This window comes from Ochlerotatus camptorhynchus, unplaced genomic scaffold (assembly GCF_037179485.1).
Source record: "Ochlerotatus camptorhynchus isolate MF236.1 unplaced genomic scaffold, CSIRO-AGI_Acam_v1.1 ptg000087l, whole genome shotgun sequence".
Taxonomy (NCBI): Eukaryota; Metazoa; Arthropoda; class Insecta; order Diptera; family Culicidae; genus Ochlerotatus; species Ochlerotatus camptorhynchus.
In genome coordinates this window covers 601,268-626,301 of record NW_027040577.1, presented here as the reverse complement: position 1 = coordinate 626,301, position 25,034 = coordinate 601,268, and the positions used below count along the sequence as shown (strand labels likewise).

The following is a 25,034-nucleotide window of genomic DNA, read 5'->3' as shown; positions in this document are numbered from 1 at the left end:
TATTTTCTCCTGTGGGAGAGGAAGAATCGGTCACACTGTTATGTGTATACACTGGAGTCGCTTTTTACGCGGGTGATACGTCCCGCGTAAAAAAAAACCGCGTAAATTCCGGAATCCGCGTAAAAAAAACCGCGTAAATTCCGAAATCCGCGTAAAAAAAAACCGAGTAAAAAAAGACCGTGTAAGAAAAAACCGCGTAAAAAGCGATATACCGCGTAAATTCTGAAATCCACGTAAAAAAAACCAAAATCCGCGTAAAAAAAAAACCGCGTAAATTCCGGAATCCGCGTAAAAAAAAACCGCGTAAATTCCGAAATCCGCGTAAAAAAAAACCGCGTAAAAAAACCGTGTAAAAAAAACCGCGTAAAAAGCGACTCCAGTGTATTATGAAGTGAGACCAGTACCGCGATCGTTCTGTTACCACCTGTTTTGTGGAGTTTCAATGCCTTCTGTCTGCAATCAACAGTATGACATAATGGATAACATAGGAGACATATGGTGAGAGCGTTCCATTGTTATGTCTAACATTATATTTACGATAAATTATTATTGTAATCATATTCATATAACTCGAAGCGTTTGGTACGGTATGTCCACGCATCCTTCCACACCTGTAGATTTAAGAAATGCTTCGTAGTTTAAATATTTTTATTTGAACTCCGTTCATTTCCAAGAATCATCTTTGCGGCAAATGCAACGCTTGGCCGTTTTGATATTTGTGTCATATCTCATATATGCTGCAAATATCACTATTGACCAGAAAAATGATTATGCCTTTTCTAACTTAATCATTTTTCAGAATGCTTTCTCGTACTGGCTGCGTTTGTATTACATTAGAGATTAGATTAGAAATCAAACCTTGTAGTTCAAAATTATCTAAACATCTACGAAGTTCGTTGAGCTTTTACAATTTTGGCGGAACTTCTATGAGTTTCCACTTCTATGAAGTTTTACGAAGTTCCATGTGCTTGACTTCTACAAAGTTCTTTGAATTCCTCTCAAGTTCGCTGCTCTACAAAGTTACCTGAACTTATTTGTATTTAGTTGAAGTTTTGCAAGGTTTCCTGAAATTACTGCTCTATTTAAAGTCCATTAAACTTTAAAGATGTGCTCTGAAACTAATAGAACTTTTATGAAGTTTCATAAAACTAAACTAAACTAAACTTCAACGAAATTTCCTAAACTTGTGCATGGTTCCCAATCCTCAAAAACTTTCCAGAATTTTTACAGAGCATCCTGAATTTGTTCAATATTCTCTGAAGCTCTACGAACTATCCTCAATTAATATTAAATTTCCTGAATTTTTACGATGTCCTCTGAACAAAATCCTAGAAGTTTTGAAAAGTATAATGAAAATTAAGAAAAATCCTTGAGCTTCATCGAAGTTCCCCTTCTACAAAATTCTCTTAATTTCTCTAAGGTTTGCAAATTTTCAACAATGTTTGATGAAGTTCCACAAAGATCTCTGAACTTCTATACAATTTGCTGACGTTAGTCTAGTCTAGTATACATATACATAGCCAGTAGTCAACTATAAAACTACCTCAAGTTAGGTCTGCAAAATTCTGTGAAGTTCTCTTTGTCCTGGTCATAAAATTTACTACAACTCAATTAAGTCGAAAAAGTTTTCGAAAGGTCTACGAAGTTTGACTATATGTTTAGTATTACTTCTGCGTGAAGTCAACGATTTACATAGTTGAAGATGTTAATTTCAAATAACAGACAAAAGTGGTAATTTTTATGCAATAGATGAGGAGATGAAAGTATAGAAAGTAGGTGCTGCTACTGTACCTCATTGGTCGAAAGGTACAGTAGCAGCACCTACCCGTGTGCCTCGAGATCGTCAAGTCGACGATGACAGGAGCACATACCGTGGTAGAGGTAACAATAGCTGCAATTTCCAAACCTACGGCTGTATGCCTTCCTTCAGATAACAACTTGAGTGCGGTAAAAATTGATAGCACTTGAAACAGTGTCACATCGTCGGTACATGAGCGAATCGGCGATCGTCTCTTTTTGCCAGTCGTGGGGAGGGGAATACCCCTCACCATCCCTCTCCAACGGGGGAGTTTGGTAAAGAGAGATGATCAAAACCGATTTGTACCTTCCTAAAAAGTTGTCATTGCTCGCTTTCTACTCTCTATATGCAATTTTCACACTGCCGTACTCTAACGGAACTATCAATTCTATAATTTCATCTCCTCATCTATCGTATAAAAATTACCACTTTTGTCTGTTATTTAAAATAAGCATCTTCATCTATATAGGTCTACGATGTTTCTTGAAAATCTATGAAGTTTCTCGAAATCCTACAACGTTCCCTTTACTTTTAAAAAGTTCTTCGAGCTCCTACAAAGTTCTCTGAAATCAAATTAGGTTCACTTAACTTTTTGAATTGTCCTTGACTTCTAAGAAGGTCCCTGCACTTCTGGGAATACATGGTTTCATAAATCAGAAACATTGAACTGCTTCCCCCTGCGCACACACACACATTTTAAAAGCAGCGGTAAAGACATGTCATGCCTAACAATCATCGTATAGGGAAAATTCTCCCCTTTCCAACAGTAGTATTGGTTTGTGTGGACGTCTTTCGGTTCGCGTGTAAAGGGCGTTACAATTTTTGTTTACTAAAGTATTTGTGCCGTTACAAAAAGTTAATCTCGTTAAAGATTTTTTTGAAAATACACCTGGCATCCCTGTGCTGAATAAGTCCCAGTTAATGTCAGTAAAAACAGGTATAATAGTGATAATTTGTTGTGATATCTCGATGTCTCTTTTACGTTATACTTATGGAATGTGAATGAGCTAGGATGAGAGGTGCAAAACTGAGACTTCGGCACCTAAACGAAAATCCTGAGTACGGCTCTGCCACCTTGTATTTTATTCTTAACTTTCATTTTCCGAATAATTTTTTTTAAGCGGTCATTATGTGAAATGTATTTGTGTGAAATAGGCCATCCTCGCTTTGTTTTCAGTCAAGTTTAACCCGACCCGATGAGCCCAAATAAGCAACACAACAACAAACATTAGCACGATGAATTAAAACTTATAGCGATAGAAGCAATCTGTGGCGTAATTATGATTTAAATTCGTTCCCCTTACATGATGTGTGCGAGCCTTGGTGGAAAGCCATAACGGGAGTTGTAATTCTCTAATTTCTCTCATGTTTCGCCGAAACCCTATCGCATATCGCACACTCAGAATGGGGCTAGAAGTGGAATATCTTGTTCCTATCCGCATAAAGTTTTCCCATCTGGTGGTTGAATTTAGCCTACACCCTAGTCCCAAAAACCCGCAGAACTGTTTTTGCCATACACACACATGCAGGGGGTGTTCCAAATGAAGCCTCCTTCTTAAGCTTCCTCCGGATTTTTTTTTTTGCTTTCCCAAAAAGTATAAAACCACTTTGCAGAACTACAATAACTACCGTCGCCGTGGTCTTCGTCGTCACCGTAAACGCTACGTGGAAACTGTTTTAAATTTCTTAAATTTCTCTGAGATTTATGTTTGCTTTGCGTGCATTGGGTAGCTATGAATTTAGCCATAAAGCGAAGCTGTAATAAAGAGACCGTACTGGGGATGGTTCTGGAAAGGAGCAGATTAATTTTAAGCGATATTTATACCTCCATCCCAAAGTATAACATAAATATTCCAACACGTACCTGCTCCACGGGTGACCCAAGACTCAAAACTGGTAAAACTTATCCCGGAAGGATAACAACCCAGACGGTTCTGGATCTTCGAGAACATCTCTCTCGATAAGGGAAAAGGAGCGATGATTTTTTTTTGCAGTCCAAAAAATGTAGTGCGATAACCAGTGTTTCTATTTTCTCCGTACTTTCAGAGCCACGAGATCCATCAACTTGAAACGTACACCCAATATCTTGCGTCGATACAGGTGTTCAATCCGGAAGGTTTGGGACCACCTACCACGGTACTGGTGATGACAGATGAAGGAGGTGAGTTAGTGAATTGGTTATTAGCTATTCTGTCACTCTTCGCATGTCCGTCCCATAGCGAAAATCAGCCGTACCATTTGGCTGTCTCTCCAAACTTTTTCAGAACAAAGTAGTTGAGTTCATCCAGTGTTACGAAAATATGGGTGATTAGCTACCATTTGCATTGAAAAACTCAGATTTTACCAAAACGACTATGGGTCCAAGATGCGAAGAGGGGCAGAATATTGGTGAATATTGGATGTATGATCATATGTAATCAAAAAAAGTTGTTCGATTGACTTGCATTTATTAGGTTTATAGATTAGTTAGGTTTTCCTCTGATTCGTTCAGCCCTTTCGTAGTGTCCAGTTGACCTCATATTACATTCTCAATTTTATATGATCCATTCTTTTTCTAAATAAACTTTTTATTTCCTCTGTTCGGGACATAAATCCACTGCGACCAGTTATTTGATCAATTGTGGTATACCCCGTGTCCTTAGTTTAGTGCATGTCGTATTACTCCATCACTATTGAGAAAAGATGAAGTATTTGGTTTTGATACAGTTGTCATTCTTGCCTTCATCGCAAGGAATCGATTCTAATTGAAAGGTCTCGCTCTTTATACCCTTGAGATTATGGAGCTTTAGAGTGATAATTTATTAGCTAGATCACACTAAAGCTTCATGTTAATATTAGTATAGCATTTTCTCCCAACTCTGAAAATCGCAAATTTCACGTATGAAGTAACAAAACACTTTGATTGAAACAATTAGTTATCACATAGATGAAACATAACAACCTATAATTAATGTTTTCCATGTTTCAAAATTATCCTCGGTGGATAAAGCCGAGTCATGTAACTATCAACAAGACATACACATTAAAAAAGGACTACAATGTGTACCTTTCATTACAAAACAATCCTGTTCCTCTAGTTTGAAGTAGTTCTGACTACTGCGGTGAAAGATCTTAATGCTTGAACGAATCGGCAACAAGTTTTCAATCAATAAATCACATTTTTCAACCAAACTGAGATGCTTTAACTTTCTACTCTTTTAGCATTTTATTTGTTCCAAATTAAAATTACATTACATTTCATTATAACCTAGGTGCTCCAGCTACTACAGTAACTTACCAGCCTTAATTGCTATGATATATATCTAAATGTTTTTTCATAGTTACTACCGTGGCAATTCAGTATTTTAAACAGGTTTTCTGTACCTGTCAGTAACAGACATCGTAAAATTAAAAACAAAAACTAAATCTTATCTTTTGTAAGAAAGTTTGAACATACTGAGAGCCCAAGTAACATTTTAAATTTTATGAAATACTACAAAACAACTATAAAACAACATTCATAAAACTCTGGTCAAGGCTATTTTGTCATTAATGCATCCACCAAAACCTCATTAAGACTAGAATATGTCTAGTTGGCCCACCCTGGAGAAGATTCTGAAGGGTGTATTCTCAAAGCTCTTCAAGATTGATTTACTGCAAAAGGTTGTATGACGAACGCATTGAGAACCATTTGAAAGCTACAACAAAAGCTATTTAGCAACAATAAAAACCCTTTCCGAGCCATTTCTCCTAGCCGCTTGCTCAATCTACTAGGAAAGCATTTATCAAGATAGAAAAAGATTTATGAATCCGATCTTATCAAAATAATTAAAATAGAAACTGATGGTATAAAAATCTTGTTGAATATTCAAATTTATTAGAATACATAGTTCTCATTAGGTGGCCTAGTTTCAAGTGCCTAATTAAATTTTATGTGAAATGTACGTGAAAACATCGAAAAAAATACGTCTGCCTTCGTAAAACGTCGATTTGACTATTTATTTTACTTTGAAAAAAAAAATATTCTTCAGATCGAGGCAGGCGGAGATTTTTTTTTTCGTATTTAAATGTTTGCTTATTGCTAAATTTACCAAAAATATAGTTATATCCAAGGAACTATATAAAGAAAATCGAAGCTTGTAAAAAACAAGCAAACTAATTGTAACATGGCGTTGGCATAAAAGTTGATTTTCATGGTCATTTGTGAATAAGTTGTTTTGCTTTCAAGAAATCCTTAACAAATTCATAAGGTTTTAAAATGGCTTTTATGACGAAAACTTGCAACCTGAATTGTATTTATCTAAAGCCATTTTGCTTGATCCTAACCCGTTCAGATTTAAGGCAGCATTTATGGAGGCAAAGTTGTCTGAAAAAAGTTAAACGTCAAAGTTTGTTTATCTTTCGATATTTAGTTACGCTGTGCGACCCAGGATTCTTCTAGGCAGTTTTCTCCCGATGGATTGGAGTTAGCTACTCAGATAGTTTGCGAACCGAAAAAGATCCCCTTCTTCCGGATGGTTACAGAAGTGCACCATGCAACGATGCAGGGATGTACGCTTGAATGGAATTTTCGAAGAGTTGATTTTTTCGCCGAATAAAATCGCTGCTATGGATCGGAAACCAGCTAATTTCCGCTAACTAACAGTTTCAGTGGTTTGCTGTCGGTTGTTATTTCGATTGTCAGTCATTGATGATGTGCTGGTTCTTCTAAAGAAGTAAATTTTGCTGAAATCGACTTGAATTTTTCATCCTACTTCGTCTATCCTTCCAGATTTCTTTGTCATAAATTTGGCTTTTATTAACTATGAGGAACCATCTTTTAAGCTTAATTTGTAAACAGAGTAATTGGGGAGTTTATGATGCACTTTAAACAGCCTAAAAAGCAACAATAAATGCTCTTTGCTCTTATGCAAAACCTAATGGTTTTATGGTTGCTTTTATAATGATAGAACACGGTTATAAAGTATTTTATCAATACATTAATAAACAATTGCTAATGACATTTATGCTTGAATTACAGAGCAGTTTTAAGGAGGGATTGAGAACTGTTTTAAATTGATTTTTAAAATAAGATAGTTTTTGACTTTCTTGCCAGACTATAAAAGGTTTTAAAATAGCAGAAAGCTGAATTACTAAGCAGGAATGTTTTACACTTTGAAATGCTGTATTTATACTAAATGGTTTATTCATTCCCGTTATAAAACCATCATAAATCAGAGTGGATGCCAAATGGTTACTGAATTGTTACTTGGGAGGTTAGCACATATCATCGGTAAGAGACGTGTGTGTGAGAAAATTTGCGAAAATAATCTTATCAAAATATGAAGGGAATTAATCGTTGCATTCCTTTGCCCGAAATTCTCTATTATTTTGCTTGACATTTGTTCTAAAGTCTCAACATTTGAAATTCTATGTACCTCGGTAGTATTGTACCAGGGAGGCATGTTTAAATATCGGAAGTTTATTCTTCAAGCAATGTCTGGATTTCCTGTTTAAAGGGTAATACGGTCAAAATTTGGTCAAGGGAAAACGCGTGTAAATCGGTGAAATCGTTTATTTAAAAAATCAAATTAAATTTCTTTTTCAAGTTCAATTAGTATAAAATTCAGGAAAAATATTCAGTTAGGCTTCCGCTTTTCCAAATCCGAATTGCCCGGCCTTACGCTTGACCCCTGCCATCAGATTTTGTCCACCTTCTTCGCCGCAGAAAGCCAGTTTGCCTTGAACTGCTGCTCGCCCTTAGCAGTTTTTTTGGTCTTCTTTAGGTTCCGCTTGACAATAGCCCAGTATTTCTCAATTGGGCGGAGCTCTGGCGTGTTGGAAGGGTTCTTGTCCTTGGGAACCACCTGCACGTTGTTGGCGGCGTACCACTCCATGGCCTTTTTACCGTAATGGCAAGATGCCAAATCCGGCCAAAACAGTACGGAACAACCGTGTTTCTTCAGGAAAGGCAGCAGACGTTTATTCAAACACTCTTTCACGTAAATTTCTTGGTTGACAGTCCCGGAAGCTATGAAAATGCTGCTTTTCAAGCCACAGGTACAGATGGCTTGCCAAACCAGATATTTCTTTGCGAACTTTGACAGTTTCATGTGCTTGAAAACATCTGCTACCTTTCCCCTTCCTTTTGCCGTATAAAACTCCTGTCCCGGAAGCTGCTTGTAGTCGGCTTTGACGTAGGTTTCGTCGTCCATTACCACGCAGTCAAACTTCGTCAGCATCGTCGTGTACAGCCTCCGGGATCGCGCTTTGGCCGTCGTATTTTGTTTATCATCGCGATTTGGAGTCACTACCTTCTTGTAAGTCGATAGTCCGGCTCGTTTTTTGGCTCGATGCACGGTTGTAGACGATACACCCAGCTTATTTGCGGCATCTCGGAGAGAGAGGTTAGGGTTTCGCTTGAAACTACCGGCAACTCTCTTTATCGTCTCAGCGGCTTCCGGTTTTCGATTTCCTCCCGATCCAGACTTCCTGGCTGTCGACAAACGTTCCCCAAACACTTTAATTACATTTGTAACGGTTGATTTGGCAACTTTTAGCGATTTTGCCAACTTTGCGTGCGAGTAGCTCGGATTTTCGCGATGCGCGAGCAAAATTTTGATACGCTGCTCTTCTTGCTTGGACGGCATTTTGACAACTGAAGAGTGAATTCCAAAATCAAAATAGGAGCAACATTCTACACACACACACACCTTCAAAATGAGGGGTGTTCAGGTTTTTTAAATGCAAAATTGAAAGAAATACGTCAAGTTGATATTGACCAAATTTTGATCGTATCACCCTTTATAGGAGGATTTATTTATATTCCCGAGAAAAAAAAATTCATATAATCCCGAGCAACCTGATTCTCAATAGGACTAATAAGGCTTGATGCATATATTATGTCACGCTCTAAGGGGGGGGGGGGTCTAAGATTTTATGACAAGCAATGCATTAGGTATAGGAAAAACGTCAAGATACGGGGAGGGTAAATTTATGCTTGATTTAGCGTGACATAATTAATGCATGGACCCTAATACCTAAACTGAGATTATAGGAATTCTCGAATTACTAAGCAAGTTTCTAAGCTTTAAGTTTTGTTCCTTAGAACATAGAATGACTTTTTAATTTGAATTTGGAAATCCACCAGATAATTTTCATGACAGGATCGCGTGTTCTTGCTTCAACTATAAAAGTAGTCAGAGATTCAAGAGCACAATTAATATCATCTTTGGTTTGCAAAGTAATGTTTGGATCAAAGCTATATTCAATAAATGTTCGATATTGCTCCTAATAAGCTCTATAATATTTGAAAGTAGAGCTGTTGGGAAAAGAAATTAATTCTTGGGATATTTCAAAAGTTACTAGTTACTTAAAACTAACTCCATGTTTGATGCTATTAAAACGGGAGTAAAACTTGCGAACTATATTGTCAAGATTTTGAAATTTAGTAATGGATTATTAAATATTTTTAATTGGAATGCTCGATCTCTTAAAGATAATGAAGACGAGCTATTTAACTTTTTGAATGTTCATAACGTGCATATTGCCGTTATAACTGAAACGTTCCTTAAACCTGACCATAAGGTTAAGAGGGACGCCAATTATTGCATTTATAGAAATGATCGTCTTGATGGACCCTGTGGTGGCGTTGACATCATTGTTCATAGACGAATCAAACATAAAATTCTTTCTTCATTTGAAACCAAAGTTTTTGAAACTTTGGGAGTTTCTGTTCAAACAAAATGTGGACAACTTACGATTGGGAGCTGATTGGGAGCAATATCGAACATTTATGGAATATAGCTACGATCCAACCATTCCTTTGCAAACCAAAGATGAAATTAATTGTGCTCTTGAATCTCTGACTACTTCTATAGTTGAAACAAGAGCTGTCTCAGTACCAAAATTCGATTATATTATTAGAGACAATGATCTTCAGCTCTTGATCCGTCTGAAAAATGTCCGTAAGAGGCAATATTAAAGAACTCGCGATCATACCATGAATGTTATTGTTGTTTATTGTTTATTGGTTATTGAAAAATTCAACTGACAATTACTGTCTAAATGAATAAAACTTAAACTAAATAGTTACGGTCAACGGTACGGAAAAGGTCAAGTAGCCGATGACGAAACACGTCAGCTGATACATTGAAGTCGAACATATAAAAAAAGTTGTTGAATTGCCGGCTGATTGCTCGAATTGGCTCGTGTTGTGTATAATTCCGGCTCCGTGGTTCCAAAAACAGAAAGTCGCGTTGACGAAGAGACCTCTCAGGGGCATACATATTTAGCTGTGACAGCAGTGTTGGGCAGTCAATGTCACCTGTAAGCAGCTTTCCAGCGAACATAGCTTGAGCGACCGTCCGTCTCACCTCTAATGGCTCGATTCCCAGGAGACGGCAACGCTCCTCGTACGGTGGCAAGTTCGTTGGGTCACGCCAGTTGAGGAAACGAAGAGCATATCTCACAAACATTCGTTGAACGGATTCAATTCTAGTGATCCAGCTAGCATGGAAAAGGCACCAAACAACTGAACTTGACTCCAATAAGGATCGCACAAGCGGGCAGTAAAGTGACCTGAGACATAGCGGGTCGCAACTCGTCGGCAATTTTGAAAATAAAGCCCAATTGTCGATTAGCTCTGGAGATGATGTCATTGTAGTGGATTCTGAAAGTGAGTCTGCAGTCCAAGGTAACGTCGAGATCCTTTATGTGCTCTACACGAGCAAGACAGCGTCCGTAGAGAACATAGTCAAACATTTTTCGGTGATAGGAAATAATGTTACATTTTTCTATGCTTAGACTCATCAAATTTCTTGAGCACCAGTCAGCAAAAATACCTAACATATTCTGGAGATCCCAGCAATCCGAGAGGCTTTTAATAATTTTGTAGATTTTCGTATCGTCTGCATAGAAAACGCGGCATCCTGATGGTATCAGCTAGGCGACATCGTTTAAAAAGATCGAAAATAGTAGCGGTCCTAGGTTACTGCCTGGCTTATTGAGGTTGCAGGCCGGCAGCCCCCGATACCATCACCGACCACAGGACCGGGACGATGATGATGGCCGATGTCTGCAGCAAGCGCAGGACGGATGCATGGACATGATGTGGCTAGTGTGGAGATCGCAGAACCGGAAACACAGCTAGAAGTTGAAGCGGTATCAGGCAAAGGAGAAGCTGAATCGTCAATATACTTGCCAGTAATAGCTGGTTGGAAGACCCCCGACCTACATCTACACTCAGGGCCGAGACGACTATGCAGAGCGCTAGCTGGAATAAGCGCGACTGAGGCAGAGAAATCAGGGGCTTCCAAAGTGCTATCCACGATGCGTCTCGGTGGTGGTCCAGAAGCAATAAAGGTAGCAGCATTATTCTTGGAAATCGTGTAAACATCATGAAGCGTTGTACTGGAACACGGAAACTGATCAGGCAAATGACTGTAACTAATGTATGCATACTTGCCTGACGACGATGCTTGGGAGACCTCACCACCGAACTCGACCGCAGGGCCAGAACGACTCTGATGGCAGGAAATAGAACGGCTTTGATGGCGGGAAACAGCTAGCGCGACTGGATCGAGTGGTTCGAGGTCTCCCATAATGCGACAGGCAGTGCGTTCTGGTCTACAGCGCTCCAATTCACAACGCAAAATCCAATTCTGAATCAGCAGACTGGGTCTAGTCCGGAAGTGGGAGTTGAGAACTCGGAAGGTCCCGGAATAGGAGAGATCGTGATGGTAGGCGTGTTCAAACGAGGCAACCACATGTTTTTTGAACCGTCTTCAAATTCACGGAACAAAATTCCTTTCGGCCATGTATCCGATCTAAGAGCAGCTTCGCGTAGTTTGGGATCCATTCCGACTTTGTACGAGATGAAGCTCATACGGCTGATGTCGGATCCTTTTTTCACTAGCGGCACAACCTTAATCGGATCTTCACACTGTACACAACCTTTGACCAGCTTCTCGATTGATTCAGATTTCACGCTAGGATGAATACGAGAAAGGTAAAGCCAAAACAGCTCGGTGGGTTCAGGGACAGTAAGGACCTCGGTAAAGGCATTGTCGCCTGTTACTGCTTTAGAACCACCAACAAGTGGTTTGCTAGTGAGCGAGCCTTCATCGCGGCGCCGTTTTAATGGCGGTTGACGCATGAAATCGGAGTTTGTCGGAGTTGTCAATGCGATTCGTTTCGATAGCTGAGCGATCTGCTGTTCTTGCTTAGCCATTTCCTTCGTAAGCTCAGCGTGTGCGATTTCCTGTCTCTCAGTGATAGAATTAATCACACTGCCAAACGACGAGACGGCAGTTTTGAACCGAGCACATTTCATCAGCTTGGCGCACTCGTTACACATCCAATACAGGTTCGGGCTAGTGTGGACAATATTCAAAAAAGCCTTATTCAGCTTTGTGCCGCCGCACTTTAGGTGAATCATCCTGTCGCAAAAAGCCATGCAGGAGATGGATTCTTCATCGCCTTTAACTGGTTTAGCGCATAGATCACAGGCGGAAGTCATGCTGACTCAGTTTCCAAAAGTGATTTAGAAACAGCGGTGGAGATGCTCTAATACGCAAGGAGGAATTGGATTCTCAAGATCGCCCAATGCTAGTCTGATATCGACAATTACACAACAGTATACACTACAATATGTCCGATTGAATAACTTTTTCACGAACGGAAAAAAAACGAATAACGATAGCCCGTGTGATAAAAAATCGACAAATTTAGCAGTGCACAATCACGACGATGTGAATAACAATGTATGAGTATGTTATGTGGCGGGATTTGCAAAAACAAATTAAAAAGCGATTCTCTGCCCTGAGGAACAAAACTTTTGAAAGTACACAGCAAAAAAATTATTTTGATATCACATCAAAGTGCATGCACTTAACTCGTGTCGAAAATATGCTGTAATATTGCTTGCCAAAAAGGACAAAATTATCAATAAAACAGTGCATGAACTGACATTACACTGCTTTTACAGCAATTGTTTATTTTTGTGGCCATAAAAATTACATGAGATTTTCGACATGATTGAAGTGCATCCTTTTGGATGTAATATTAAAATTTATTTTTTGCTGTGTAATGTTTGGAAATCAGACCCGAGCTTCAAACCCTCACAAAAAATTTGAAAAATAAAAACCTCAAAAGTCTATTCCAGCGCTTAAAGAAGGTGGTAAAATTTTGATCACCAATTCGGAAAAGGCTCAGAAACTTGCTAAGCAATTCGAGAGTTCCCATAATTTAAGTTTGGGTCTTACTAGTCCTATTGAGAATCAGGTTGCTCGGGATTATCTGAATATTTTCTCTCGGGAAAACATTTTTGATGATTCCTGGGGAACTGATTTGGACGATCATCATAAAACTCCCAGAGAGTACCTTGTCTTCCTTGGTAAAATTTTATAACAGAACAGTTTCCATTTGACATACTTTCCTGATAAATAGAAAAATGCAAAATTTGTTCCAGTTCTGAATACGGTTAAAATTCCAGCTGATGCTTCTAGCTACCTCCCAATAATGTTGCTTTCTTCAATAAGTAAAGTTTTTGAAACGATAATTTTAAATATAATGATACGAACTCAATTTTTGCAGCAGTTTGGATTTCACCATGGGCATTCAACTACTCATCAACTATTAAGAGTTATAAAGAGAGAGAGAGAAAGATTAGTAATTTCCATTTAATTTCACTACCTTATTTGCTTATCCTTGACAGATATGCGTATTTCGTCTACAATGTGCAGACGTCTTCAGTGTCTTGTAATAATACTACGACTAATACTGTACTAATTAGTACAAGACACTGAAGAAGTCTGCACATTGTAGACGAAGTACACGTATCTGTCAAGGATAAGCAAATAAGGTAGTGGAATTAAATGGAAATTACTAATCTTTCTCTCTCTCTCTCTCTCTTTGTACAGGTATTCCACTAAGACGCCCACATTCATCAGGATATTAAGACTTATCAATTTAATTCGTTCAAACAAATCTGAAGGCTGCTCAACTGAAGTTGCTCTTCTAGACAGAAAAAGCATTCGACAGTGTTTGGCATGAAGGTTTGATTGCTAAATTGAATAAGATTAATTTTCCACATTATATTATGAAATTAGTTTAAAATTATTTAACTGACAGAACTCTGCAGGTAAATTATCAAAATTCCAAATCTGGACGACTACCTCTTAGAGCAGGAGTTCCTCAGGGTAGCATTCTTGGGCCTATATTGTATAACATTTTCGCTTCGGATCTTCCTGATTTGCCTCAGGGCTGCCACAAATATTTGTTCGCTGATGACACAGGCATTTCCGCTAAAGGAAGAAGTATTCGTGTTATTTGCAGAAAATACGTAAACAGTCTATTTTCTATTCTTATTTGCAAAAATGGAAGATTTCTCCCAACGCTTCCAAATCTCAACTTCAGTGAAGTGGCCAAGTGAAATATCTTGGATTAGTACTTGACCAAAAATTAACTTTTAAAGATCACATTGAGGGCATTCAAACCAAATGTAACAAATATAATATAGATTATGGCCTATTTACATTGATCGATTCTCTTCACCGACTTTCTCTTTCGTTAATAACTTGACTGCAAAAATGTCGCTGGCGGTGTTTGTGCTAGATAATAGCTGTTTGTCAAAAATAGTCCGAAACGATTTTACATGGCGGGCGTTCCAAAGAAAAAATCATTACAATAATCGATAAATGTAGTTAGGGCATTATGCATTGTTCGGGTTGATTTCAAACCAGACGGGTAAACTTATTGCAACCAGCTGGCTGATACACCGCCATGTTATTGAAACCAACATCTGAAACGTCACAATTCAAGTATGAACTGCAACTGGATTGTCTTATTTTTATCAGATGAAAATATTTTTCCTTTTATGCCATATAAATGGTTGACTTCGTGGTAGAAAATCAGAAAATTATGCTTTATGAGTTCTAAGTTTATTTTTTACAAAATGTAAGCAAAAATATTAAGAATATCAAAAAATCAGTCACGCCTTTTTTGAAATTCTGGCTGGAATCTTCTATTTGTTTACAAATTATGAGCTGTTAGTGGTGCCCACAATTCGCGGGTCCGCAGCGATGTTAGCTCTCGTCAAGGCAAGGCAAACAAGATAGGGTTGGCACCTAGCTGGTTGAAACAAACCAACAAGCAGGATGAGTGTCCTATGCTAAAGCCCTGAGTGGCATCAACAATCAATACGAAACTAACGATTTTAAATTGGCTCACTACTTGACTAGCCTATTGGTCCCAAGCAAACGATTAACGTATCCCATTCTAGTCGAAATTCTAGTACTACGCAATGTTTGTTTTGATTCGCTATGAAAGTTTGACAGATAAAATGAGGGGTTATTGGTTTTTCCTATGTTTCGAGGGGTGAATCGATTAGCTTGGGACCGAAGATAGTACCAGAGCTGAGCCAAAAAGTTGAGCACGTTTCTTCGGGACCTACTAGTCTTAAAGTTACCTCTATGGTTACACTCTAATTCTTGTTTTCGTTCGAACCGTTCGAACCATACAAAAAAAAAAACAGTAGAAGGGTCTGTGCCTAGGGGCACGAACGGGAGCTTGACGTAGGACCGCTAGGGCACGGAACAAATGTGAAGAAAATTTAGTTCTTTTAATTGATCGATCATCTATTATCTTAACTCTTTCCGTTTTTGATTTGTAGGCTTACCAAATTTGTAGTGTTTTTTAAAGAGAAAGTTGATGAAGAGAATCGATCAAAATCACTTGCACCCCTGCTTCCAAGTTTGGTTACAAGATTACAACTCTGGAGAGCATTTTGTGTGGTCGTTGGGGGCATGTGGTTCTGAATATGAACCAACAGACCAATAAATTCTATTCTAACTGTTTTACTGTAATAAGCTTGTTGGCCCAGAAAAGGACCGTTTTGTTGCCAAAGTTGGTGATGATTTAACCTCCGAAACTGTACAGAGTTCGTCTGTCGCTTCAAAGCGTAGACGACATCGATGGCCGCTCATGCTTGGCGTGTGCAGTATAGGTGACAGCATCACGGATCACATTTTCCAAGAACACCTTCAGCACACCTCGTGGATCAGACCGGAGACACGTTTGCTGCTTTTGCTGCTTTTGCTGCTTCTGCTGTCTGCTCACCACGGCGTCCGAAGCGAAAATGAGTTAAATCTAGACAACAGCGTTGTTTTATATCTTTTCAGGTTAAAGCAGAATGATGTGCAACCAAGTGGTACTTGATTATGACGACTGCGTTTGGGAACAACGTTTATTACATTGAAACAGTGAAAAAATTATCACTTTTTATTTGTACTTTGGTAAATGCTTGACATTACCACTTTTTCAATAGTTTCTTGTTAAAAATCATCAGTTGGAAGCATTGCCTAGACATATTTCAGATCGATTGGTGATAAAATTATTGAAATTGATCCAGAGGAAGCTGAGCTATTAATGTCCAAAATCTTTCATAATTTTGTTTCATGTTCCTTTTTTGGTTTTCACAAAGTGTACCCCAGTATAGAAATTAAAGACGTAACCCTACGTCAAAAAATGTTTGTAAAGTTCGAACGGTTCGAACGAAAACAAGAATATTGGTGAAAGATAATGTCATTTACCAGCCCTGCCTGCAACGGATGTGCCTTTGGATTTGTCCGAAGCGTTCTCTTCAACTCCTACTGCCACACCTGAAGCTCTGCAAACACATCTGGAACAAGATGCATTATCTTGTGCATACCGACTCTGGGTACTTGGCTTATGTGATGCAAATCCTGTGAATCGTAATTCCACTCACACTTCGTTGATACCGCGTATGATTCAATGGGACAAGTATGTACATGCTTCCTCCAAGTGATTTAACACTCAATAGTAGCTTTCCTTCACGATTCCCCTTACGGGATGAGGGAAGCTCTGGTTATCTGGGAAGTTGTATATCTGATAGCATTATATGTTATACTGATGGTACTTCCGGTAGGTAGCAGGTGCTGATGTTTACTCTCATGAGCTGAGGCTGCAGCAGTCGTACTCACTTGGTAGATACTGCTCTGTTTTTCAGACAGAAATATTTGGCATTATGTATGGAGTGCAATCTGTACTTCACAAAAATATAATGGGTTAAGTTATATACTTCTGTTATGATAGCCAAGCGGCTATCAAAGCACTTACTTCAGCCAGTTCACTGTCAAAATTAGTAGTCACGTGTCGAATTAAATTTGAGGAACTGAATTCAATTAATACTGTCCTCTCTTCCATCACAGGAAAATAATAACCTCTTTTGATGCACCATCAATGTAGAGTGCGCTAAACGATTACGAGAGGATATGTCATCCAAACCGTTTGTTTACATCATAATGACGGTTGCCGGAACTCAAAATAATACATATTTTATTGCACATCTTGCAAATTTCCATCGAGAATTGATCTATTTTACGATTGTCTACAGATCAGAACTGATTTGCATCTGAAACAAGTACACATTAAAAATCAGGACCGCTGTGACAATTTAATAAATCGTATCTAAATTAGTTGCAAAACACTTGATACATCTTTCAAAATAAATCTGCAGCAATCTTGTCAAAGCTTTGACAAGACATTGCCGACTTAAGGTGAAAGTTAATGCTTTTCCGTTGATACTGAATCCACACCCGTTCAAACCACACCCAAATTCGAAATGCACCAATACCAACAAGCACTGCATATTAGAAAAATGGGAAGTATTAAAATTGTGGACATATTCGGAAACACAATATTATTGTATAATTATAATAATTCTACTACTGAAATGACAACTTCAATTCCAGGATTCCAAGTTTAGGGTAGTCCTACTAATGCTCAGGGAAGTCTTGCCGTAATTCAGGGAATGCCTGCCGAACTTCAGCGAGGTCCTGATGATGTTCAGGGAAGCCCTGCCGAAGTTCAGGAAAGTTCTTCCGAAGTTCAGGGAAGCCTTGCCGAAGTTCAGAGAAGTCTTGCTGAAGTTCAGGGAAGTTCTGCGAAAATTCAGAGAAGTTATATTGAAGTTCAGGGAAGTTCTGCCAATGTTCAGGGAAGTTTTTCCGAACTATAGGGCAATATTATCACTGTTCAGAGAACTCCTGCCGAAGTTCAGAGAAGTTTTACCGAAGTTCAGGGAAGTTCTGCCAAAGTTCAGAGAAGTTCTACCGAAGTTAAGGGAAGGGCTGCTAAAGTTCAGGGAAGTTCAGGGAAGTTCAGGAAAGGGCTGCTGAAGTTCAAGGAAGTCCTTTCATTTCAATTCTTGGAAATCAGGGAAGTCCTGATGAAGTTCAGGGAACTCATGCCGTAGTTCAGAGAAGGCCTGTCAAAGTTCAGGGAACTCCTGCTGAAGTTCAGCGAAGTTCTGCCGAAGTTCAGAGAAGTTCTGCCGAAGTTCAGGGAAGTTCTGCTGAAGTTCAGGGAAGTTATGCCGAAGTTCGTGGAATTATCTAATTATCTTTAAAAATTCCAAGATATATCAGAATACCTTCATCAAAAAGACTGAAATTTTTACAAAATATACTCAAATACTTGTGATACAACTTGATGAATTTGATGATTAAATTAGTTTAAAAATATTTTATTGATCAATGGCAAAGGTGAAAATTCAACAAGTTGCAGCTTCTTTGTGCGATAGTTGTGAATCCCGCTATGGAACGTATTATCATTTGATATGTTACTGCCGTACAGCAGCACAACTTCGATTCCGAATATCTGGTAAACACGTATTGGCGAATCGAAGCAAAGCCAAAACTGGTCATGCGACACCTAGTTTTAAGATCCGCAATTACAAAAAAAATATGATGTAATAAAAAAAATTCATGCAATTTGGCAGATATCAAAACGTTATTAGCATTTTCACCCACTAGTCATCTGTGATTCAAACGTCACTTTGATGCTTCAATTAAGTTAGCTTGATTTAAAAAAAAAAACCTAACCTAAAGAATATAGACCCAACAAACAATTTTAGCTGCAGATTGGCCTATACAACCAAAAAATTGCTTATACAGCTAATGTTTACCTGTATAAGCTATTCTGTAGCTAAAATTGTTTGTTGGGAGATATTATTGTTTGTAACCCAATGCACAGTGGTCCAGAATGCAGATTTAGGTGGAATGATATGTTTTAAGCCTGAAATTGAAACTTTAGACTGAAAGTCTCTTGAACAAAATTGTTCCTTATAGTTAGGTCCTCATTTGTATGACAATGAATTCTAGGGTGGTTCTTGTTATCATTAAAATCAAAAATCAAACTTTTTTTTAATAAATTAAGGTATACATTCTTCGGCAAAGTTATAGCTGAGCTGATTTCAAGGAACTTTGTTGAATAAAACTTTTTTGTATCTCTTAAATTGAGCAATTTAGATCTATTTTCTTGAATTGAGCTAGGGTGTCTCTAAAAAAATAGTTGTTTTGCTCTAGTTTTCTTATCTCCAATTTCTCAGCAAAGGTGTTTTGAAATAATTTTAGATCTTTAAAAGGCGCAAATTTTTGCATCACAAAGTTTGTCAATATCTTTCGCCTAAATCTGCATTCTGTACCACTGTACAATGTGGTAAACAGCCTTAGGTCCATGCACGTTTATGCAATTCTCCGTCCTATCCTTTTCCTACCCTTAAGGCCCACGCACATTAGATCCGGATCGAACGCGTTGCGGAAAAATGACAGCTGAATCTATTGTTTAACTGTCAAATTAACGTCAACGCAACGCAAACGGATCTAATGTGGGTGGCCCTTTATCGTCAGGTAAATTGTGATAAAGACTGTAGGCGAGGCACAAATCTCCCATCTGTAGGGGGACGTACCACCTTTTGAGGACATGACCATTCTTAACGAACTGTTAATAACTTTCCAACAAAAAGAGATAGCAACTTAGTTGCTTCAGAAAAACTGGGCCTGGGGATTTTTTAATCTACCTGGCCATAAAGAAAGAATCGACAAGTTTGTACGCCTAATTATTAGTAAATAATTCAATGTAATTATTCGATTACATTTATTCCATTTGACAGTGATTCCAGCATCTATTGTTCTTACGTACATTTATCCTTCCATGATTTACAGCACGGGAGCACCTGTTCAACTCGAAGAACTACCATAAAATATGTTTCTCCAGAGAATAACTAAATTGCTCATCTGTCCGTCGTTTAATAGAAAACGAAACAGTAGCGCAAAAATAAAACCTCCATGCGTGGACTCCATATACCACGTATTCAAATAAATATTTCACAACCACGTTCAGTGGTGGTAAGCAGCAGTAGGTAGGCACGTTTTTTTTCGCGCGCATCACGCTGCCATAAAAATAGGAGAAAAAAAACTAACATAACCTCAAAATAAAACAAACACCCGGCGCGGCGATCGCACAGAGGCAGTGAATTCTTTATTCAATTTTTGCTCTTCTCTTGATAGCCAGCGTTCGAGGGTTGAAATAACTTACGCCCCCAGCGAACAAAAGCATGCTTTTTATGTTACATTTCTTTTATTCTCAAATAAAACCATAAATCGCTGGAGGATTTTTAGCAACCGTAAAGGCAATCTGCTGTATGTTTAGAAGGGGTGGGAAACTGCGTGAAAGCAGAATGATCTCACAAGCCGAATGCTTTGTTGAAGAGCTAGGAAACGACGAGCAGTCAGATAACGAAGGACAGAGTGTGAGTGGCCACTCGAGGATGAATAAAACAATCGACAAACCATCATTGGTGGAGTACCTACACGGCAACTGTAAAGGGTGTTCTGTTGTTTTTTGTTTGCCAAAATCCACAAAACGATTTTCTCTTGCAATGCTGAAGCCGTATGAAATCGCTTTTCTGCGTGGATATGGTCGTAAAAAAATTCTCTTGAAAAGACCACTCATGGCCGCTACCACTCCCATCCGAAAAACGTCAGTGTCTCTTAAGTAGAGGTCTGTGCCATTTTGTTTAATTACGACACCACCAACACACGTTTTACCCTCTGAAGCTTCTTGAACAGATCTGCGGTTTAATCAAAGAACCTCAGAAAGTCTCAGAGAGAATATTAGAGAAGTTTAAAAGATGTTCAGAGAAGATCAGAGGCGCTTTGGATATATTTAAGGGAATCTTCAGAAAAAATCAGCGAGCTTCTGAGAAACAGATTAGTAAACATTAGGGAAACTCATGGAACTTCGAAGTACTGTAATCCCGGGGCAAACAGATCATCGGGGTGAAATAGATATATATATATTTTTTTTCCTTTGGTTTGTGTTTTCCGTCGATCTTGTTTTCCGTGCTGAGCACCAATGCTACCGACGTGCCAGGAAGGCAGCACCCACACCTGGACCCTACCTATCGACCCATCAACTCATGAACCGGGGACCAACGGCTTTACTTCCCATCCGAAGGAAGGCGTGATCAGAGATGTAGGGCTGAATTGTGTTTATCTAAAGCCATTTTGCTTGATCCTAACCCGTTCAGATTTATGGCAGCATTTATGGAGGCAAAGTTGATTGATTGATTGATTTATCTTTATTAGGGAGGCTTTCAGCCTGGGGCTGGTTCGCCTCCAACGGAGGCAAAGTTGCCTGCAAAAAGTTAAACGTCAAAGTTTGTTTATCTTTCAATAGTTGCGCTGTGGATCTTCCAGGTGGTTTTCTCCCGATAGATTGGGAGATTGGTTACTCAGACAGTTTGCGATACTGTTTTACAACATTTCGCATTTCGAACAGCTGAAAGCGCAATCTTTCCCGAAAAAGATCCCCTTCTTCCGGATGGTTACAGAAGTGCTCCATCCGATCCGAACGATGCAGGGATGTACGCTTGAATGAAATTTTCGAAGAGTAGATTCTTTCGCCGAATAAAATCGCTGCTATGGATCGGAAACCAGCTATTCCCCGCTAACTAACAATTTCAGTGGTTTGCTGTCGGTTGTCATCTTTTCGCAAGATCTGGAGAAGGCTGGTATGTTTTTTAAACTTTCGACAATGTTTTATGAATTCGAGGGCCCCGCTCAGTTTGCTCTTCTCCGCCAGATGGTCAGTCGTTGATGGTGTGCTGGTTCTTCTAAAGAAGTAAATTTTGCTGAGATCGAATTGAATTTTTCATCCTACTTCGTCCATCCTTCGAGATTACCTTGTCATAAATTTTGCATTAATTAACTATGAGGAACCATCTTTTAAGCTCAATTTGTAAGCAGAGTAAAATACTAAAAAGCAACAATAAATGCTTTTTGCTCTAATGCAAAACCTAATGGTTTTGTGGTTGCTTTTATAATGATAGAACACGTTTATACAGTATTTTATCAAGTCATTAATAAACAATTGCTAATGACGTTTATGCTTGAATTACAAAACAGTTTTAAGGAGAGTTTGATGACTGTTTTAAATTTATTTTGAAACAAGACAGTTTTTGACTTTCTTGCCAGACTATACAAGCATGAGCATGAGCATGATTGACCGCCCACGGTTGCTACTCTGTTATTGCCAGATCAGCTGTACTTACACAAAGAACCAATAGACGATGCTTGGGACTAGCAATCATCCTCAATGTGTAAAAACTGGTGATATCAAACTAGACAATACCAGCGCCGGCCGCGCCCGAACGCAGGTAAAGAAAGGAATGGGTAGGAATGTGTTGACGTGACACTCGCTTTGATGGAAGCCGAGAAATCCTCTGCACTTCCACGAAGAATCACTGGGATGTTGGATAAGAGGGTAGGGTTTGCAGCAAAGTTCATTTTGGTAAACGATAAGCTGAATTGATGTCCTAACGATAGGGAGGGGTTACTGTATAAATAAATAAATAAAAAGATATATCTCGTCGATATATAATCAATAAAATATAACAAAATACAAACAACCTCGATTTTAGTCACTCAATTTCTCTAAACTCAAGCTATAAATGAATATTTTAATTGCATGGTATGATTGAACTCAACTTTGCCTATTTAATGAATTCACAATTTAAGTAAAGAATCAATTTGCTAAATGATCGAGGTTATTTAAGCATACAAGAGTTATAAAAACAAGTATCCATGAATAATTCTGCAAAGGTAAAACAATTTAAAAACATTGGCCTAATGTATGATGATATTCAATTTATTCTCTGGGTAATCCAAATTTTGAAAAAAATAGATCATATTATATTATAATAAAATAAAATGTTAATAACAATGATTTGCTATTTTCTGGTCATTAAGGATCTGCAGGACAACTATTTTCTGTAAATAAAAATTATAGTTATAATGATATAATGGGATTTTAAATATATGAAATAAAAATAATTTACTAATCATGCAATATATAAAATATAATGAATAAGAAATAAACAAGTATTGCAAATAGGAATTAGCTCAATTTTAGTTAACCTCAGTACATTTAACTGATTTCAACTTTTGATATTTAATTTAAATTGCAACAAACACTTTATTATGCACCATGGAATTGTTTAACGCAATATGGAAAGCTTTTGAAAATATTGGTAAACTTTAAGAATGAATCAATAGTCAGAAAAATCAAGGTTATTTGGAAAGTTAGCAGTTTTCATGCACTTGTTATCATGCATTACGATGTTTTTGTATTTTCCTGAAAGATGGCTGAAAAAAAGTGAAATATTATTCTAAAAATGTTCCATGATCGAATAACTGAAAATAAACTTAAAGATTTAAATCAATAAATCCAACCTTATCGGAGGACTCGCGAACACAATAAGCTCCCTCATTTATCATATTCCGAATTTGATCAAATAAGTATTTACAAGTATACACATAAATATATCAACTATGGATGATCTTTTAAACCTGGAGACAAAAAAGCTACGAAAAGCGCTTATGCCTTCATTAAATTCTACTCTTAAGCGACGTTAATAAAAAATAATAAGATTCTCTTGAATTGGTCGCGTCGCATTGGCAATTATGCACGGCCCACATAAATAAAAAAAAAATGTATGGACAATTTTCCACGCAGGTGGAGGGGGGGTCAATAATCCAAAAATCCTGTCTACGTAGTTAATGAACAGCCCCAACATTCCCGATGCTTATTTTCCTCTCGCAAACCCGTGATACGGAATTTTCACTGAAAAGAAAAAAAACCGCGAGTTCACGAATTTCACCACACCCAACTGCGAAACACGTTCAGACGCACTTTTGATACACTTTCGATATCAATTTCGTACGAAAACACTTTTTTTTTTTTGCAAAAATAGTTGCAAGCGAACCAACATCAACACCGATCGTACGGAGCTCTTTCACGCACATTATCACTCGCGATGCCACTAATTTCTCTAAATACGTAAATATTCCATTTAATGTGATGTGAATAGAACCCACCATCAGTTCAAGGATTACCTATGACTGCAGATACCTCACTGGTTGTAAGGTTCTGCCTGATGGTTTGTTGCAGCAGGGTGAATCAACGTCATTGAAGACCTTTGGAAGACAAACAACAAGATGTACGTCTATCAACACGTGACAAGGGACTCCTTTCTTGCCAGACTATATAAGGTTTTTAAAACAGCAAATAGCTGAATTACTAATCAGGAATGTTTTATACTTTGAAATGCTATATTTAAACTAAATGGATTGTTCATTGCCGTTATAAAACCATCATAAATCAGAGTGGATGCTAAATGGTTACTGAATTGTTACTTGGGCACTTCTGTAACCATCCGGAAGAAGAGGATCTTTTTCGGGAACGATTACGCTTCCAGCTGTTCGAAATCCGAAATGTTGCAATAAACAAACTATCTGAGTAACTGCTCCCAATCCATCGGGAGAAAACCGCCTGGAAGAACACTGGATCCCACAGCGCAACTAAATATCGAAAGATAAACAAACTTTGACGTTTAACTTTTTGCAGCCAACTTTGCCTCCATAAATGCTGCCAAAAATCTGAACGGGTTAGGATCAAGCGAAATAGCTTTAGATAAATACAATTCAGCCTGCAAATTTTCTTCATAAAAGCCATTTTAAAACCTTATTAATTTGTTAAGAAATTCTAGACAGCAAAACAACTTTTTCACAAATGACCCTTGAAAATCAACTTTTATGCCACCGCCATGTTATAATTAGTTTGCTTGTTTTTTACAAGCTTCGATTTTCAATCTATAGTTCCCTGGATATAACTATATTTTGGTAAATTTAGCAATGAGCGAACATTTAAATGCGAAAATAATAAAAAAAAAATCTCGGCCAAGCTCAATCTGAAGAATATATTTTATTTTTCAATGTTAAATAATTAGTCAAATCGACGTTTTACGAAGGCAGACGTATTTTTTTCGATGTTTTCACGTACATTTCACATAAAATTTAATTAGGCACTTGAAACTAGGCCACCTAATGAGAACTATGTATTCTAATAAATTTGA

The 25,034-nt window shown here is 38.0% G+C and overlaps 1 protein-coding gene across 1 annotated transcript in view; it reads left to right on the top strand.

Annotated features, from left to right (window-relative positions):
- Nucleotides 1–25,034, top strand: part of Ptp99A (Protein tyrosine phosphatase 99A) — a 482,762-nt gene that overhangs the window by 333,054 nt on the left and 124,674 nt on the right. Inside the window, exon 8 of the mRNA XM_065218483.1 lies at nucleotides 3,845–3,959. Within this exon, the coding sequence (XP_065074555.1) occupies nucleotides 3,845–3,959 (115 nt within the window). The remainder of the gene's footprint in view (nucleotides 1–3,844; nucleotides 3,960–25,034) is intronic.